Source organism: Macaca thibetana, chromosome 7, assembly GCF_024542745.1.
Source record: "Macaca thibetana thibetana isolate TM-01 chromosome 7, ASM2454274v1, whole genome shotgun sequence".
NCBI lineage: Eukaryota > Metazoa > Chordata > Mammalia > Primates > Cercopithecidae > Macaca > Macaca thibetana.
The window spans coordinates 100,950,479-100,967,656 of NC_065584.1; the positions used below are offsets into that span (position 1 = coordinate 100,950,479).

The following is a 17,178-nucleotide window of genomic DNA, read 5'->3' on the forward strand; positions in this document are numbered from 1 at the left end:
AGTGGGACTGTGTGTGTGGAGGCGGGGCTGTGTTTGTGTTGAGGCTGGGCTGTGCATGTGTGTGTGGTGGCGGGGCTGTGTGTGTGTGTGTGGAGACAAGGCTGTGTGTCTGTGTGGTGGCTGGGCTGTGTGTGTGCGGGGGAGTGGTGAGGCCCTGTCTGTGAAATAATGTTCCTAAGGCACACTGGCCACCAGTGTCATGGTGAGCAGGGAATCAGCTTCTACTTGCGGACCACACGTGCCACTCCACGTTGAGACAGGGATGTGTGGTGCTGTGTGGCTGTGTAGAGGTGTGGATGCTGTGTGGATGTGTGGAGGTGTGGATGCTGTGTGGAGGTGTGGAGGTGTGGGTGCGGTGTGGATGTGTGGAGGTGTGGATGTGTGGAGGTGAGAATGCTGTGTGGAGGTGTGGATGCTGTGTGGAGGTGTGGATGCTGTGTGGAGGTGTGGATGCTGTGTGGATGTTGGAGGTGTGGATGCTGTGTGGAGGTGTGGATGCTGTGTGGAGGTGTGGAGGTGTGGATGCTGTGTGGAGGTGTGGAGGTGTGGATGCGGTGTGGATGTGTGGAGGTGTGGGTGCGGTGTGGATGTGTGGAGGTGTGGATGTGTGGAGGTGAGAATGCTGTGTGGAGGTCTGGATGTGTGGATGTGTGGAGGTGTGGATGCTGTGTGGATGTGTGGAGGTGAGAATGCTGTGTGGAGGTGTGGATGCGGTGTGGATGTGTGGAGGTGAGGATGCTGTGTGGAGGTGTGGAGGTGTGGATGCTGTGTGGATGTGTGGAGGTGTGGGTGCTGTGTGGATGTGTAGAGGTGTGGATGTGGTGTGGCTGTGTAGAGGTATGGATGTTGTGTGGAGGTGAGGATGCTGTGTGGAGGTGTGGATGCTGTGTGGAGGTGTGGAGGTGTGGATGCTGTGTGGAGGTGTGGAGGTGTGGATGCTGTGTGGAGGTGTGGAGGTGTGGAGGTGTGGATGCTGTGTGGAGGTGTGGAGGTGTGGATGTGTGGAGGTGTGGATGCGGTGTGGATGTGTGGAGGTGTGGATGCTGTGTGGATGTTGGAGGTGTGGATGCTGTGTGGATGTGTGGAGGTGTGGATGCGGTGTGGATGTGTGGAGGTGTGGATGCGGTGTGGATGTGTGGAGGTGTGGATGCTGTGTGGATGTGTGGAGGTGTGGATGCTGTGTGGATGTGTGGAGGTGTGGATGCTGTGTGGATGTGTGGAGGTGTGGATGCGGTGTGGATGTGTGGAGGTGTGGATGCGGTGTGGATGTGTGGAGGTGTGGATGCTGTGTGGATGTGTGGAGGTGTGGATGCGGTGTGGATGTGTGGAGGTGTGGATGCGGTGTGGATGTGTGGAGGTGTGGATGCTGTGTGGATGTGTGGAGGTGTGGATGCGGTGTGGATGTGTGGAGGTGTGGATGCGGTGTGGATGTGTGGAGGTGTGGATGCGGTGTGGATGTGTGGAGGTGTGGATGCGGTGTGGATGTGTGGAGGTGTGGATGCTGTGTGGATGTTGGAGGTGTGGATGCTGTGTGGATGTGTGGAGGTGTGGATGCTGTGTGGATGTGTGGAGGTGTGGATGCTGTGTGGATGTGTGGAGGTGTGGATGCTGTGTGGAGGTGTGGAGGTGTGGATGCTGTGTGGATATGTGGCAGTGTGGATGTGTGGAGGTGTGGATGCCGTGTGGAGGTGTGGATGCTGTGTGGATGTGTGGCGGTGTGGATGTGTGGAGGTGTGGATGCCGTGTGGAGGTGTGGATGCTGTGTGGATGTGTGGAGGTGTGGATGCTGTGTGGAGGTGTGGAGGTGTGGATGCTGTGTGGATATGTGGCAGTGTGGATGTGTGGAGGTGTGGATGCCGTGTGGAGGTGTGGATGCTGTGTGGATGTGTGGCGGTGTGGATGTGTGGAGGTGTGGATGCCGTGTGGAGGTGTGGATGCTGTGTGGATGTGTGGAGGTGTGGATGCTGTGTGGATGTGTGGAGGTGTGCATGCTGTGTGGAGGTGTGGCTCCTGTGTAGAGGTGTGGATATGTGGAGGTGTGGATGTGTGGAGGTGTGGCTCCTGTGTAGCGGTGTGGATGCTGTGTGGACACTGTGTGAATGTGTGGATGCTGTGTGGAGGTCTGGATTCTGTGTGGATGTGTGGCGGTGTGGATGCTGTGTGGAGGTGTGAATGTGTGGAGGTGTGGATGCTGTGTGGAGGTGTGGCTCCTGTGTACAGGTGTGGATGGTGTGTAGCAGTGTGGACGCTGTATGAATGTGTGGATGCTGTGTGGAGGTCTGGATTCTGTGTGGATGTGTGGCGGTGTGGATGCCGTGTGGAGGTGTGAATGTGTGGAGGTGTGGATGCTGTGTGGAGGTGTGGCTCCTGTGTAGAGGTGTGGATGGTGTGTAGCAGTGTGGATGCTGTGTGAATGTGTGGATGCTGTGTGGAGGTGTGGATGCTGTGTGGATGTGTGGATGCCGTGTGGAGGTGTGGATGCCGTGTGGAGGTGTGGAGGTGTGGATGCTGTGTGGATGTGTGGCAGTGTGGATGCCATGTGGAGGTGTGCATGCTGTGTGGATGTGTGGAGGTGTGGCTCCTGTGTAGCGGTGTGGATGGTGTGTAGCGGTGTGGATGCTGTGTGGAGGTCTGGATTCTGTGTGGATGTGTAGCGGTGTGGATGCTGTGTGGAGGTGTGGATGCTGTGTGGACGCTGTGTGAATGTGTGGATGCCGTGTGGAGGTGTGGATGCTGTGTGGATGTGTGGCGGTGTGGATGCCATGTGGAGGTGTGCATGCTGTGTGGATGTGTGGAGGTGTGCATGCTGTGTGGATGTGTGGAGGTGTGCATGCTGTGTGGATGTGTGAAGGTGTGGCTCCTGTGTAGCGGTGTGGATGGTGTGTGGAGGTGTGGAGGTGTGGAGGTGTGGCTCCTGTGTAGCGGTGTGGATGGTGTGTAGCGGTGTGGATGCTGTGTGGAGGTCTGGATTCTGTGTGGATGTGTAGCGGTGTGGATGCTGTGTGGATGTGTGGATGCCGTGTGGAGGTGTGGATGCAGTGTGGATGTGTGGAGGTGTGGATGCTGTGTGGATGTGTGGATGCCGTGTGGAGGTGTGGATGCGGTGTGGATGTGTGGAGGTGTGGATGCTGGTGGATGTGTGGATGCCGTGTGGAGGTGTGGATGCGGTGTGGATGTGTGGAGGTGTGGATGCTGTGTGGATGTGTGGCAGTGTGGATGCCATGTGGAGGTGTGCATGCTGTGTGGAGGTGTGGAGGTGTGGCTCCTGTGTAGCGGTGTGGATGGTGTGTGGAGGTCTGGATTCTGTGTGGATGTGTAGCGGTGTGGATGCTGTGTGGAGGTGTGGATGCTGTGTGGACGCTGTGTGAATGTGTGGATGCCGTGTGGAGGTGTGGATGCTGTGTGGATGTGTGGCGGTGTGGATGCCATGTGGAGGTGTGCATGCTGTGTGGATGTGTGGAGGTGTGGATGCTGTGTGGATGTGTGGAGGTGTGCATGCTGTGTGGATGTGTGGAGGTGTGGCTCCTGTGTAGCGGTGTGGATGGTGTGTGGAGGTGTGGAGGTGTGGAGGTGTGGCTCCTGTGTAGCGGTGTGGATGGTGTGTAGCGGTGTGGATGCTGTGTGGAGGTCTGGATTCTGTGTGGATGTGTAGCGGTGTGGATGCTGTGTGGATGTGTGGATGCCGTGTGGAGGTGTGGATGCAGTGTGGATGTGTGGAGGTGTGGATGCTGTGTGGATGTGTGGATGCCGTGTGGAGGTGTGGATGCGGTGTGGATGTGTGGAGGTGTGGATGCTGTGTGGATGTGTGGATGCCGTGTGGAGGTGTGGATGCGGTGTGGATGTGTGGAGGTGTGGATGCTGTGTGGATGTGTGGCAGTGTGGATGCCATGTGGAGGTGTGCATGCTGTGTGGAGGTGTGGAGGTGTGGCTCCTGTGTAGCGGTGTGGATGGTGTGTGGAGGTCTGGATTCTGTGTGGATGTGTAGCGGTGTGGATGCTGTGTGGAGGTGTGGATGCTGTGTGGACGCTGTGTGAATGTGTGGATGCCGTGTGGAGGTGTGGATGCTGTGTGGATGTGTGGCGGTGTGGATGCCATGTGGAGGTGTGCATGCTGTGTGGATGTGTGGAGGTGTGCATGCTGTGTGGATGTGTGGAGGTGTGCATGCTGTGTGGATGTGTGGAGGTGTGGCTCCTGTGTAGCGGTGTGGATGGTGTGTGGAGGTGTGGAGGTGTGGAGGTGTGGCTCCTGTGTAGCGGTGTGGATGGTGTGTAGCGGTGTGGATGCTGTGTGGAGGTCTGGATTCTGTGTGGATGTGTAGCGGTGTGGATGCTGTGTGGCTGTGTGGATGCCGTGTGGAGGTGTGGATGCAGTGTGGATGTGTGGAGGTGTGGATGCTGTGTGGATGTGTGGATGCCGTGTGGAGGTGTGGATGCGGTGTGGATGTGTGGAGGTGTGGATGCTGTGTGGATGTGTGGATGCCGTGTGGAGGTGTGGATGCGTGTGTGGATGTGTGGAGGTGTGGATGCTGTGTGGATGTGTGGCAGTGTGGATGCCATGTGGAGGTGTGCATGCTGTGTGGAGGTGTGGAGGTGTGGCTCCTGTGTAGCGGTGTGGATGGTGTGTGGAGGTCTGGATTCTGTGTGGATGTGTAGCGGTGTGGATGCTGTGTGGAGGTGTGGATGCTGTGTGGACGCTGTGTGAATGTGTGGATGCCGTGTGGAGGTGTGGATGCTGTGTGGATGTGTGGCGGTGTGGATGTGTGGAGGTGTGGATGCCGTGTGGAGGTGTGGATGCTGTGTGGATGTGTGGAGGTGTGGATGCTGTGTGGAGGTGTGGAGGTGTGGATGCTGTGTGGATGTGTGGAGGTGTGGATGCTGTGTGGATGTGTGGAGGTGTGGATGCTGTGTGGAGGTGTGGAGGTGTGGATGCTGTGTGGATGTGTGGAGGTGTGCATGCTGTGTGGAGGTGTGGCTCCTGTGTAGAGGTGTGGATATGTGGAGGTGTGGATGTGTGGAGGTGTGGCTCCTGTGTAGCGGTGTGGATGCTGTGTGGACACTGTGTGAATGTGTGGATGCTGTGTGGAGGTCTGGATTCTGTGTGGATGTGTGGCGGTGTGGATGCTGTGTGGAGGTGTGAATGTGTGGAGGTGTGGATGCTGTGTGGAAGTGTGGCTCCTGTGTAGAGGTGTGGATGGTGTGTAGCAGTGTGGATGCTGTGTGAATGTGTGGATGCTGTGTGGAGGTGTGGATGCTGTGTGGATGTGTGGATGCCGTGTGGAGGTGTGGATGCCGTGTGGAGGTGTGGAGGTGTGGATGCTGTGTGGATGTGTGGCAGTGTGGATGCCATGTGGAGGTGTGCATGCTGTGTGGATGTGTGGAGGTGTGGCTCCTGTGTAGCGGTGTGGATGGTGTGTGGAGGTGTGGAGGTGTGGAGGTGTGGCTCCTGTGTAGCGGTGTGGATGGTGTGTAGCGGTGTGGATGCTGTGTGGAGGTCTGGATTCTGTGTGGATGTGTAGCGGTGTGGATGCTGTGTGGATGTGTGGATGCCGTGTGGAGGTGTGGATGCAGTGTGGATGTGTGGAGGTGTGGATGCTGTGTGGATGTGTGGATGCCGTGTGGAGGTGTGGATGCGGTGTGGATGTGTGGAGGTGTGGATGCTGTGTGGATGTGTGGATGCCGTGTGGAGGTGTGGATGCGGTGTGGATGTGTGGAGGTGTGGATGCTGTGTGGATGTGTGGCAGTGTGGATGCCATGTGGAGGTGTGCATGCTGTGTGGATGTGTGGAGGTGTGGCTCCTGTGTAGCGGTGTGGATGTGTGGAGGTGTGGCTCCTGTGTAGCGGTGTGGATGGTGTGTGGAGGTCTGGATTCTGTGTGGATGTGTAGCGGTGTGGATGCTGTGTGGAGGTGTGGATGCTGTGTGGACGCTGTGTGAATGTGTGGATGCCGTGTGGAGGTGTGGATGCTGTGTGGATGTGTGGCGGTGTGGATGCCATGTGGAGGTGTGCATGCTGTGTGGATGTGTGGAGGTGTGCATGCTGTGTGGATGTGTGGAGGTGTGGCTCCTGTGTAGCGGTGTGGATGATGTGTAGCACTGTGGATGCTGTGTGGAGGTGTGGATGCTGTGTGGATGTGTGGAGGTGTGCATGCTGTGTGGATGTGTGGAGGTGTGCATGCTGTGTGGATGTGTGGAGGTGTGCATGCTGTGTGGATGTGTGGAGGTGTGGCTCCTGTGTAGCGGTGTGGATGATGTGTAGCACTGTGGATGCTGTGTGGAGGTGTGGATGCTGTGTGGATGTGTGGATGTGTGGAGGTCTGGATTCTGTGTGGATGTGTGGAGGTGTGGATGCCATGTGGTGGTGTGCATGCTGTGTGGATATGTGGAGGTGTGGCTCCTGTGTAGAGGTGTGGATGCTGTGTGGAGGTGTGAATGTGTGGAGGTTTGGGTTCTATGTGGAGGTATGAATGCTGTGTGGATGTGTGGATGGTGCACCTGGGCACTGGTTTGCCTTACTCTAGTTCCAACAGTCCCTGAGAAGACTTAAGGTTGTTTTTTTGTTTTGTTTTGTTTTTTTGTTTTTTTAGACAGAGTCTTGCTCTGCTCTGTCGCCCAGGCTGGAGTGCAGTGGCGCAATCTTGGCTCACTACAAGCTCCACCTCCTGGGTTCACGCATTTTCCTGCCTCAGCCTCCCGAGTAGCTGGAACTACAGGCGCCCGCCACCATGCCCGGCTAATTTTTTGTATTCTTGGTAGAGACGGGGTTTCACTGTGTTAGCCAGGATGGTCTCGATCTCCTGACCTCATGATCCCCCTGCCTCGGCCTCCCAAAGTGCTGGGATTATAGGCGTGAGCCAGTGCGCCTGGCTGACATAAGGTTCTTGATGTTTCCATGGGGTCTGTCACCCAGAAGGCAAAGATCTCTTTTGGGCCCACAGGCATGGCAAGCTCTGCCTGGGGCTGCATAGGCGGAGGTCACTGGAGCCGTGGCAGCCCAGCCTACCAGCTGGGGAGTGCCAGCCTAGTGCTGACCAGCCCTGGTTCCTTCTCCCTCGTCCCGCTGGTGGGACCTGGCACATAAGACACCTTGTGAATGCCTCAGCTCCTCTCTCCCCACCTGCTCTCCCCTCACACGCTGGGAAAGGAGAAGGTGGCCAGGTGTTGGCAGCACATGTCTTGGCAGAGGGTGGGCGGGGCTCCCTGCTGGCTCTCCTAGGCCAGGTGCCTCTGTTGTCTGCCTGCTCAGCATTCCTCCTGCCTTCCTCCCTCATGGCCCTGTCATCTCCTTTCCCCAGAGAGCTCTTCCCCTGTCAGTCCTTGGTTTGGGGGTGGCAAGACCTCTCCCTCCTTCCAAGGATGGACACCTGCTGCAGGCCTGACCATCATTACAGTGAGCGGTTCAGGAAAGAGACCACATGCAGGCCAGTGAGGAGCAGGCTCAGGGCTTTGCCAGCACTATTAGGAAGGGGTGGTCCACCGGGTGCTTCTAGTGTCATCCAAGTGGAAGGCCTGCCTGAAGGGGGAATTGGAACTGAGAGGCGGAGGGAGACTCCAGCCACACCGAGAGCATGACTCCTGAACGGCTAAGTTATCTGAGCCAACACATCCCCCTTTTTGCTAAGGTAGTTTGTGTTGGGTTTCTAGCATTTGCTATGGAGAAGCCCATGGGGACTTGACACAGGCTGTTCTACACTGTCTCACCTGAGTCTCAGTTCCTTTCTTTGTAAAATGGGGATAACATCTGTGTTTCACAAGGTTGCTTAAAGCTTAAGTGGAAAATACACTAACCACAGAAATGTTGGTTCCCCATCACCTTTAGGTGGTGTGTAAACCAAGACCATCTTCCTAAGTTCTCCTCCCTCATCTCCAGAGAGCTGCCAGAGCACCTGTTGTACAGAGGGAATTACTGCCAAGAGCTATGTTGGTGGTTATATTTCATTCCCATGGTGGGGTGTGGAGAGGGCCAGAGTGTCTCCAGGCGGGGATCCTCTCATCCAGGGGGACAGTCAGCCCGCCAGTATCAGTGCCACACGGGAGGTGTCTGGCCAACAAGGAATGTGGTGTGTGACCCAGGGAGGAAGTGGATGGGGCCGCAAAAGCAGCAGCCATCACAAACTCTGTGCAGTCACCCTCCCAGGTAGTTTCTCACCCAAGAGACCAAGCAGGCCTAGGACCAGGCTGGGACACTTGATCCCCCTCAGCCTCCAAGGTTCCACACAGTGTCCTCACGGATCCCTTGGGCTGCTGGGGACCCCTCAATCTGGTATTTCTGGGAGGACAGTTTCTAGAGAAGAGCAAGGCGTCTCTCTGCTCAGCCGCCTCTAGCGTTCCCAGGCCAGCAGGCCGGGGCAGCAGTGGCCCAGCTCCTGCCTGCCGCCTCTCCCTCCCACTCTGCCTCTCATACCTGTGTGACCTCAGGCCCTTATGCCACCACCCTGAGCCTAGCTCCTCCAAACTATTCTATAAAGGTGTGAGCCAGCCGGGGGAGGGAGAAGTGGGTGGGGAGAACAGGGGGCCTCACTGTTGCTGGTGGGCGGGGCGTCTTGCTCATCTGAGGACAGTGGCTCTCCAGGGCCTAGGAGGTGAGTGGTCCTCACCAGGCCAAGGACTCTGGTTGAAACCATCATCTGGGCTCTGCTGGGGTTTGGACTCGGTGGGAATGATGGGTTATATACCACAGCAATGTGAGAGTCTGGAGACAATATCACTGTTTATTTGGGTGACACATCTGCCTGCCTGAGGCTCTGACAAGAGGCTTAGTGGTTGAAGGTCCCCCAGATTATCCTTTTCCCCTTGCTGGCTCTGCAGAGGCCCCAGACTCTGAGTGCAGGCCTGTGGAGCTCTGGCTCTGTCACATTTCTCTTGGCCTCAGCATCCTGGGAACGGCTGCCTAGTGGCTGACACCTCCTTTTCAGAGAGCCAGGGCGGTGGCAGCCTCACTTCTTGAAGCTCTGTCTCTGGAGCAACAAGGAGTACCTCTGAAGCCGGGCCCAGGGCTCCTGCTCCTTCTCTGGGGCCTGCTCCTTCTCTGGGTTCTTCTCCAGCTTCCGATAGCTGAGGACCACACAACTGTGATGAGAGGAATCTCCCCTCACTTCCCCAGCTCCCGAGCCCCCAGGGCAGAGCTCCACTACCCTCTGCTCCTCTGAGAAACTCTAAGAGGACACTCCTGCATCACCTCTGTGTCCTCAGGACTCGGCCTGGTACACAGCAGGTGCTCAGAAAGCCTTTCCTGGAGGAATGAGGGTCTAGCATTCTAACCTGTGAGGTGCATGTGGGTAGACAGGATGGCGAACTGAGGAACTAAAAGGCTATTTGCAGACAAGCTGTGGGATTACACACAACGGAACATTCAGACTGAAAAGGAAGACGTTCTGACACGTGCTCCACCATGGATGACTCTTGAGGACATTACGTTGAGTGAAATACGCCAGTCACAAAAAGACACTTTTTGTGACGCTTAGCAGGGTGGAGGGGGCTGTTGGTGGGGTTGTGGTGGGGAAGCGGGTGCAGCTGAATGACGTTAAAATGCTTAGGCAAACAGGAAGAGGAGTACTCTGGGGGGGAAAGACAATGACCATAGCTTTGATTTGTTTTGAGGCTCTGCATATGGGACATCTATGTGGAGATAAGATTTTAATTAATTAATTTAATTAATGTATTTATTTATAGATGTAGATGTAGAGATGGGGTCTCACTGTGTTGCTCAGGCTAATCTTGAACTCCTGGCCTCAAGTGATCCTCCACCTCAGTCTCCCAAACTGCTGGGATTACAGGCGTGAGCCACAGCACCTGGCTGGTAATGTTCAACTTTTTACAAAGATAGTGAATGCTATCTTAAAAATGTATTGGAGGTCAGGCGCGGTGGCTCACGCCTGTAATCCCAGCACTTTGGGAGGCCAAGGCGGGTGGATCACAAGATCAAGAGATCGAGACCATCCTGGCCAACATGGTGAAACCCTGTCTCTACTAAAAAATACAAAACTTAGCTGGGCATGGTGGCATGTGCCTGTAGTCCCAGCTGCTCAGGAGGCTGAGGCAGAAGAATTGCGTGAACCTGGGAGGCAGAGGTTGCAGTGAGCCGAGATTGTGCCACTGCACTCCAGCCTGGCAACAGAGTGAGACTCCATCTCAAAAAAAAAAAAAAGAAAAAGAAAAAGTATTGGAGATAGGTTTTATATTTAGATTTATATAACTGGTTATATGAATATATTTAACACTGGAGAAATTCCTTCACTGTCTCAGAACCAAGCAAGATGCACCATATTTTGTGTTCATTTGCCTCTTAAAGGAAAGGGCTGAAGATAAAGTAGCAATGTGTACTTTGTATTTTTGACCTTAACTCTGCCAATCTAAGTAGAATTCCCTGTATCTAAAATGGTTTCGGCCGGGCGCGGTGGCTCAAGCCTGTAATCCCAGCACTTTGGGAGGCCGAGACGGGCGGATCACGAGGTCAGGAGATCGAGGCCATCCTGGCTAACACGGTGAAACCCCGTCTCTAATAAAAAATACAAAAAAAAAAAAACTAGCCGGGCGAGGTGGTGGGTGCCTGTAGTCCCAGCTACTCGGGAGGCTGAGGCAGGAGAATGGCGTGAACCCGGGAGGTGGAGCTTGCAGTGAGCCGAGATCTGGCCATTGCACTCCAGCCTGGGTGACACAGCAAGACTCCGTCTCAAAAAAAAAAAAAAAAAATAAAAAAAAAAAAATAAAATGGTTTCTTTTAGGCTGAGAATGGTGGCTCACATCGATAGTCCCAGAACTTTGTAAGGCCAAGGTGGGAGGCCAAGGTGGGAGGGTCACTTGAGCCTAGGAGTTCAAGACCAGCCTGGACAACATAGGGAGACCCTGTTTCTACAAATAATAAAAAAATTAGCTGGGTGTGGTGGCGCATGCCTTTGGTCCCAGTTGCTCCTGAGGCAGGAGGATTGCCTGAGCCCAGGAAGTCAAGGCTGCAATGAGCTGTGATTGGACCACTGCACTCCAGCCTGGACGACCCTGTCTCAAAAAATAGATAAAACAAAAATAAAATAAATCCCTTTTACTTATTGAAAGAGAATAGAATATTTAACATTTTTTTTTTTTTTTTTTTTTTTTTTTTTTTTTGAGACAGAGTATCGTTTTGTTGCCCAGGCTGGAGTGCAATGGCACGATCTTGGCTTACTGCAACCTCTACCTACCCAGCAGTTCTCCTACCTCAGCCTCCTGAGTAGTTGGGATTATAGGTGCCTGCCACCACGCCCGGTTAATTTTTATACTTTTGGTAGGGACGGGGTTTCACCATTTTGGCCAGGCTGGTCTCGAACGCCTGACCTCAGGTGATCTGCCCGCCTTAGCCTCCCAAAGTGCTGGGATTACAGGAGTGAGCCACCGCACCCGGCCAATTTAACACTTTTTAAAAAAGTAATTTATGGCCGGGCGCGGTGGCTCAAGCCTGTAATCCCAGCACTTTGGGAGGCCGAGGCGGGCGGATCACAAGGTCAGGAGATCGAGACCACGGTGAAACCCCGTCTCTACTAAAAATACAAAAAATTAGCCGGGCGCGGTTGTGGGCGCCTGTAGTCCCAGCTACTCGGGAGGCTGAGGCAGGAGAATGGCGTGAACCCGGGAGGCGGAGCTTGCAGTGAGCCAAGATCGCGCCACTGCACTCCAGCCTGGGCGACAGAGCGAGACTCCGTCTCAAAAAAAAAAAAAAAAAAAAAAAAAGTAATTTATACATTTGCTGCTTTTAAATAAAATCAGGCCAGGCATGGTGGCTCACGTCTGTAATCCCACCATTTTGGGAGGCTGAGGCAGGCAGATAACCTGAGGTCAAGAGTTCAAGATCAGCCTGGCCAGCATGGTGAAACCCCATCTCTACTAAAAATACAAAGATTAGCCGGGTGTGGTAGCGCATGCCTGTAATCCCAGCTACTCGGGAGACTGAGGCAGGAGAATTGCTTGAACCCAGGAGGCAGAGGTTGCAGTGAGCCCAGATTGCGCCACTGCACTCCAGCCTGGGCGCCAAGAGCGAAACTCCGTCTCAAAAAAACAAAAAACAAAAAAACCCTCCCTGTGAAGAATAGCTGAACATTCTTAGAGAGGGCCAATGTCAACCATCGCCTTCTTCATTGTCTCTCCCTCTCCCTAGAGACTCATGAGACCATATTCGTCTCCTGAGGAATAGGCACATTTCCCTCCAGGAGGTATCCAGAGCCTCCCATCGACCCACACTACAACGCAGGAAGGACTTGAACGCCCCTGTTAAGTGCAGGTATGAGCTGGGAAGCAGAGAGGAGCTATGGTGCCACCTAATGGTGATGTTTAGAATTTTCCCAGGCATGAACTTGGATTAGCAGGGAGCCATCATCATGGTCATACCTACCATTTACTGAGCAACCACTCTGTGCCTGGTACTTTCCGTGTATCATCCCATTAATACCTCAAGCCCAAAAAATCAGCCATCATTAAAATGGTCAGAACACAGCCTGGCATCTCACAGGTGCACAATATGTGTTTTTTGACTGAATGAGGAAACAGCCTCTGACAGGCTAAGTAACTCGCCCAAGGGCTCGTTGTAAGTGGTAGTGTCAGAATCAAACTCAGGTCTGTTTGGCTCCAGACCTGCATATCTTAACCATTCTACTTCAATCCTCCCTGAGTAAAGAGTCTACATAGAGAAAGGGGGAAACAGTCGTGAAGGGACATTATGGTGATTGGAGAGATCACAGAATCTCAGAGGTCACATTACATACATAGGGACATCGAGGCCCTGGAAGGAAAGGAGCCTGCCAGAGCCACCTAATTCTGTAATGGCAGGCCTGGGATGAGGATCCAGGGCTCCAGTGATGACCCCAATCCACCCAAATGTGTGGTCAGATCACAAAAGGAATCATTAACAAGGATTTGCAAATCCCCAGAAATTTGTTGTGAGATGGATTAGAAGATACATCTATTTCTCCAGAACAGCCTGAGTACTGTGCCTTATGCTTTGATAGCAGAAAGGAGGGCAAGAAAATGGTGCTTGCAGGATTAGGGAGAGTGGGAAGAGGAAGGGGAAGAGGAGAAACACATGCATCATGGTTTATCTGAATGATGGGTAAAAGAAAGGGGGCTTAGATCATGGGTTGGCAGACATTTTTTGTAAAGGCCCACAATGTAAATAATTTAGACGTTATAGGTCACGCTGTCTCCTCTACAGCCTTCACTCCTGCTGTAGCACACAGTAGCCATAGATAATACATAAACAAGTGAGTATGGCTGTGTTCAAATAAAACCTTATTTACAAAACCAGGCAGTGGACTGGATATAGCCCATATAGTTTGCCAACCCCATCTTAATGATTGTGTCTAATAACCCAAACATACTTTGTTCCTTTTTTTTTTTTTTTTTTTTTTTTTTTTTTTTTTGAGGCAGGGTCTGACTGTCACCTGGGCTGGAATGCAAAGGCACGATCTTGGCTCACTGCAACCTCCGCCTCCCAGGTTCAAGCGCTCAACCTCCAGAGTAGCCGGGACAAAAGGCATATGCTACCACGCCCAGCTAATTTTGTGTGTTTTTTGTAGAGATGGGGTTTTGCCACGTTGGCCAGGCTGGTCTCGAACTCCTGAGCTCAAGCAATCTGCCCACCTCGGCCTCCCAAAGTGCTGGGATTACAAGTGTGAGCCACTGTGCCTGGCCTAAACATACTTTTAAGAGGGACTTGAGAAAGTTAAAAAGATGGTCTTGACAGGAAGAAAACACCAGCTGGAAGCCCTTCTTTTCTCCCAGCCTGAATTAATGACTCCTTTTCTACCAATCCACATGTGAGGTGGAGTGCAGCTCATGCACTATCATGGGGTAGAACCCTTCACTTAGGGGAAATTTCTTTTTTTGAGACAGAGTCTTGATCTGTCGCCTAGGCTGGAGTGCAGTGGTGCGATCTTGGCTCACTGCAACCTCTGCCTGCCAGGTTCAAGCAATTCTCCTGCCTCAGCCTCCCGAGTAGCTGGGATTACAGGCGTGTGCCACCATGCCCGGCTAATTTTTGTATTTTTGATAGAGACAGGGTTTCGCCATGTTGACCAGGCTGGTCTTGAACTCCTGACCTCAGGTGATCCGCCTGCCTCAGCCTCCCAAAGTGCTGGGATTAAAGGCGTCAGCCACCGTGCCCGGCTAGCGGAAATTTCAATGCTGAAAGGATTTACCATAAAACAAACTCCACTATCCCTCAATTCAGATACAACCTCAGATGCGGGAGGGGGTGAAGACACAGCTCTTTACCTCTTCTGGAGGAAACGCTCACATCTTTTCTCCAATGGTAGTGCTTGCAGGAAGGCCATGTTATCCAAGTCCCTTTGAGGAATGGTGCAATTTTTTGAGATATTTTCCAGGAGTGGGCAGGCCTCAAAATTAAAATAGAAAACAGAATATTGGATTCCAGCATCGTCGGTGGACTCAGTTTCATGTGAATAGTCTCCTGTGACAAGACAAGAACACCATGTTCTGTGTAGCAATCGCTTTCTCAGTGGGCTCTGTGGTCCAGGTGAGCATGTGGGGGCTGCTCTCTGCTTATAAAGGCTGGGTCATCTGGGTTGAGCTGTGACTTCAGAGAGAAGACCCTGCTGGCATTTTATCGAAGTGTGCTGTGAGGACTGAGCTGAGGTTCACTTTGGCCTATGATGGAGGGGGCATAGAGTGGGAAGGAGATCGGAGGAGCTCTCTCTGTGAGAGAACTAAGTCAGGGAAATGGTCAGTGGGCATCAGCCCTGGTCCCTTTCTGTACCTCGGAGCAGGAAACATGGATGGTCTGGAGACACGGCAAACATTGGCTTCCAGGGGACCTCCAGAGGAAAGGCTCCCGGGGGGGCAAAGGCACAGATGATTTCACGCTTGGCCACGTCCATAAGGCACACAGAACCATTCTTGGAAAAGATGAGCACCTGGGAAGCAAATAGATGGTGAGTAGGGACTTCTACTGGACACCGTCCCTCACAGGAAGGTCGAGTGTAGAGGTCACCCCAGTAAGGAATGAGAGAAGCAGCTGGACATAAAACCTCTTGGGCCCCAGCCTCTGGATCCATCCAGGGCTGCTGGGGACCTGCACACACATGTATGCTGACTCCTCCGCAGTCCCCCTCAGCCAACAGGCCCTCCTCCACATGCTGTCTGCTCCAGGGCGATGCATTTCTCCGCCTTTTCCCCAACCTCTCTTCCAAGCTCTCTGCATCTCTGCTGAAGAGCTCACTCTCCATGTGGCCAAGATTCAGTTTCTTACCTGTGCTCCCAATGCCTTTCCTTCCCACTGCCTCAGGGACCTTCTCAATCTTACAGCCCCTCCTGGCCTGAGATCCGAGCTGGGGACGCTCTCCTGCCTGGGCTCTTTCCTCTCTGTAGTGAACATACTAAACTCTCCCCATCCTTAGAAAGCCCACTTTGACCCGACATCCTCCTCCAGCTGCCACACTACTTTCCCCTCCCCAACACAAGAGGGTCTCTCCACACCCTGTCCACTTCCCGACCTCCTGCTTCTGTCTCCAGCCTCAGCCACTTGTCTCCACCATGCTCTTGGTTTTTCTGCAGCACAGGACACTGCTCTCACCTTCTTCAGACTCTCCTCTCTGCTTGCAGGACTGTCCCCATGCAGTTTTCCCTGGGGCCCCTCTCGGTCACTTTGTGAACTGATTTTCCAGGTCCTGTAAGTGATGGTAGTGCCCATGGGAACCTCTTCTCTATTCACTCCCTCTCTTTAACTAGGGGAACCTGCTGTACCCCCACTTCAACCACCACTCACTAACTGTACCTGGCTGGTGAGCATAGAATCTACATTTTCAGCCCTGGGCTCTCTGGAAGCCTCCCCTGGGGGTCCTATAGGCCCCTCACCCTCTGCAGGGCCACATCAGGAATCACAGACTTTCTCTCCAGGCCTGCAGTGGGCCCTGTAAGGACTGGGGAGTCAGCTCTGCAAGTGAGGATCAACCGTGCACGCTTCCCTCTCCTTTGGCAACAGCCACAGGTAGCCCAGAATGTGGAGTCCATCTCTGAACTGAGATCTCTCAACTCTCCATCCCTGCTCTAAACATGCTGTTCCCATTCTCTGATCTCTCTGTTTTGAGCGCCATCCCACACGGGGACATATCTGTATTGTTCTGCCCAGTGTACAGGACCTTCCACGGTCTGGCCCACCTGTCTTCCCACCCCAGCCTCTTCCCTCTCCACATTCCACAGCAATCTCATGTGGCAGGTGCTGGAACTTCCTGCAGTGCCCGGGACACACATAGTGCTCTCTTGCCTCCATGGTGTTGCCTTCTCAACTCCTCTGGCTCAGCTCAGCTGTCACCTCCTCCAGAAAACACACTGTCCTGCCCTGCTGCCAACTTCTGCAGGTTGAGTTAGGTGACCCCTCTCTCTATTCCATGCATCCATTAAAAAATTCCTATTACAGCCTTTCTCATGTTCTAGGGCAGCTGTCTGGTGACTTCTCTGTCTTCCCAAATGAGCTGTGTGCTCCATGAAGGCAGGTTCTTTCTCTATTTGTAAGCCCGAAAGCTAGTCCAGTGCCTAACACGTAACAGGCCTTCAATAAGCATTTTCGAAAGGATAGATAGACACATTCACACATTCAAATGAGAGGCATGGGGCATTCACAGAGAGGCATGGGGAACCTACCATGCCAGGTAAGGCTGGGACTGGGGCCACTGCACAGATGGTTTTATCCAGGTGCTTTACAGGCCTATAGGACAGAAAACACACAGGCATTCTCCTACTTTAAGAGTTTAAAAGTTTTGATATCCTCTTCTAGGCATGTATCCTGGGGAAATTCAGAGAAATCAAGAAATATGTGAGGAGGCTGTTATAGTCCAAAAAATTAGGAACAATCCAAATATCTATTAGGAGGATGCTTAAGTCATTGTGGTATATTATACAATGAAATATAATACAGTAATGAAAATAAAAGAACTGGAGCTACATGCATCAACGTGTATGGCTCTTGTGAACAATGTTGCAAAGCAAGATGCAGAATAAATACCATTGAAAAACAAGTTGGAGGCTGGGTGCAGTGGCTCACACCTGTAATCCAAGCACTCTGGGGGCCAAGCACTTTGAGCCCAGGAGCCTAAGACCAGCCTGGGCCACAGAGGGAAACCCTGTCTCAAACCAAACTGGAAGGAAGGAGGGAAGGAAGGAAGGAAGGAAGGAAGGAAGGAAGGAAGGAAGGAAGGAAGGAA

General features: G+C 53.1%; 1 protein-coding gene across 2 annotated transcripts in view; it reads right to left on the minus strand.

Annotated features, from left to right (window-relative positions):
- Positions 1-8,686: 8,686 nt before the first annotated feature.
- The window catches only part of WDR93 (WD repeat domain 93), a 289,540-nt gene continuing 281,048 nt past the window's right edge, over positions 8,687-17,178 (minus strand). For both annotated transcript variants that reach the window (XM_050797647.1, XM_050797648.1), the window contains 4 exons: positions 16,619-16,682; positions 14,736-14,892; positions 14,234-14,429; positions 8,687-9,049 (listed from right to left, as the gene is read on the minus strand). In XM_050797647.1, coding sequence (XP_050653604.1) covers positions 8,932-9,049; positions 14,234-14,429; positions 14,736-14,892; positions 16,619-16,682 — 535 coding nt within the window. In that variant the 3' untranslated portion in view covers positions 8,687-8,931. The remainder of the gene's footprint in view (positions 9,050-14,233; positions 14,430-14,735; positions 14,893-16,618; positions 16,683-17,178) is intronic.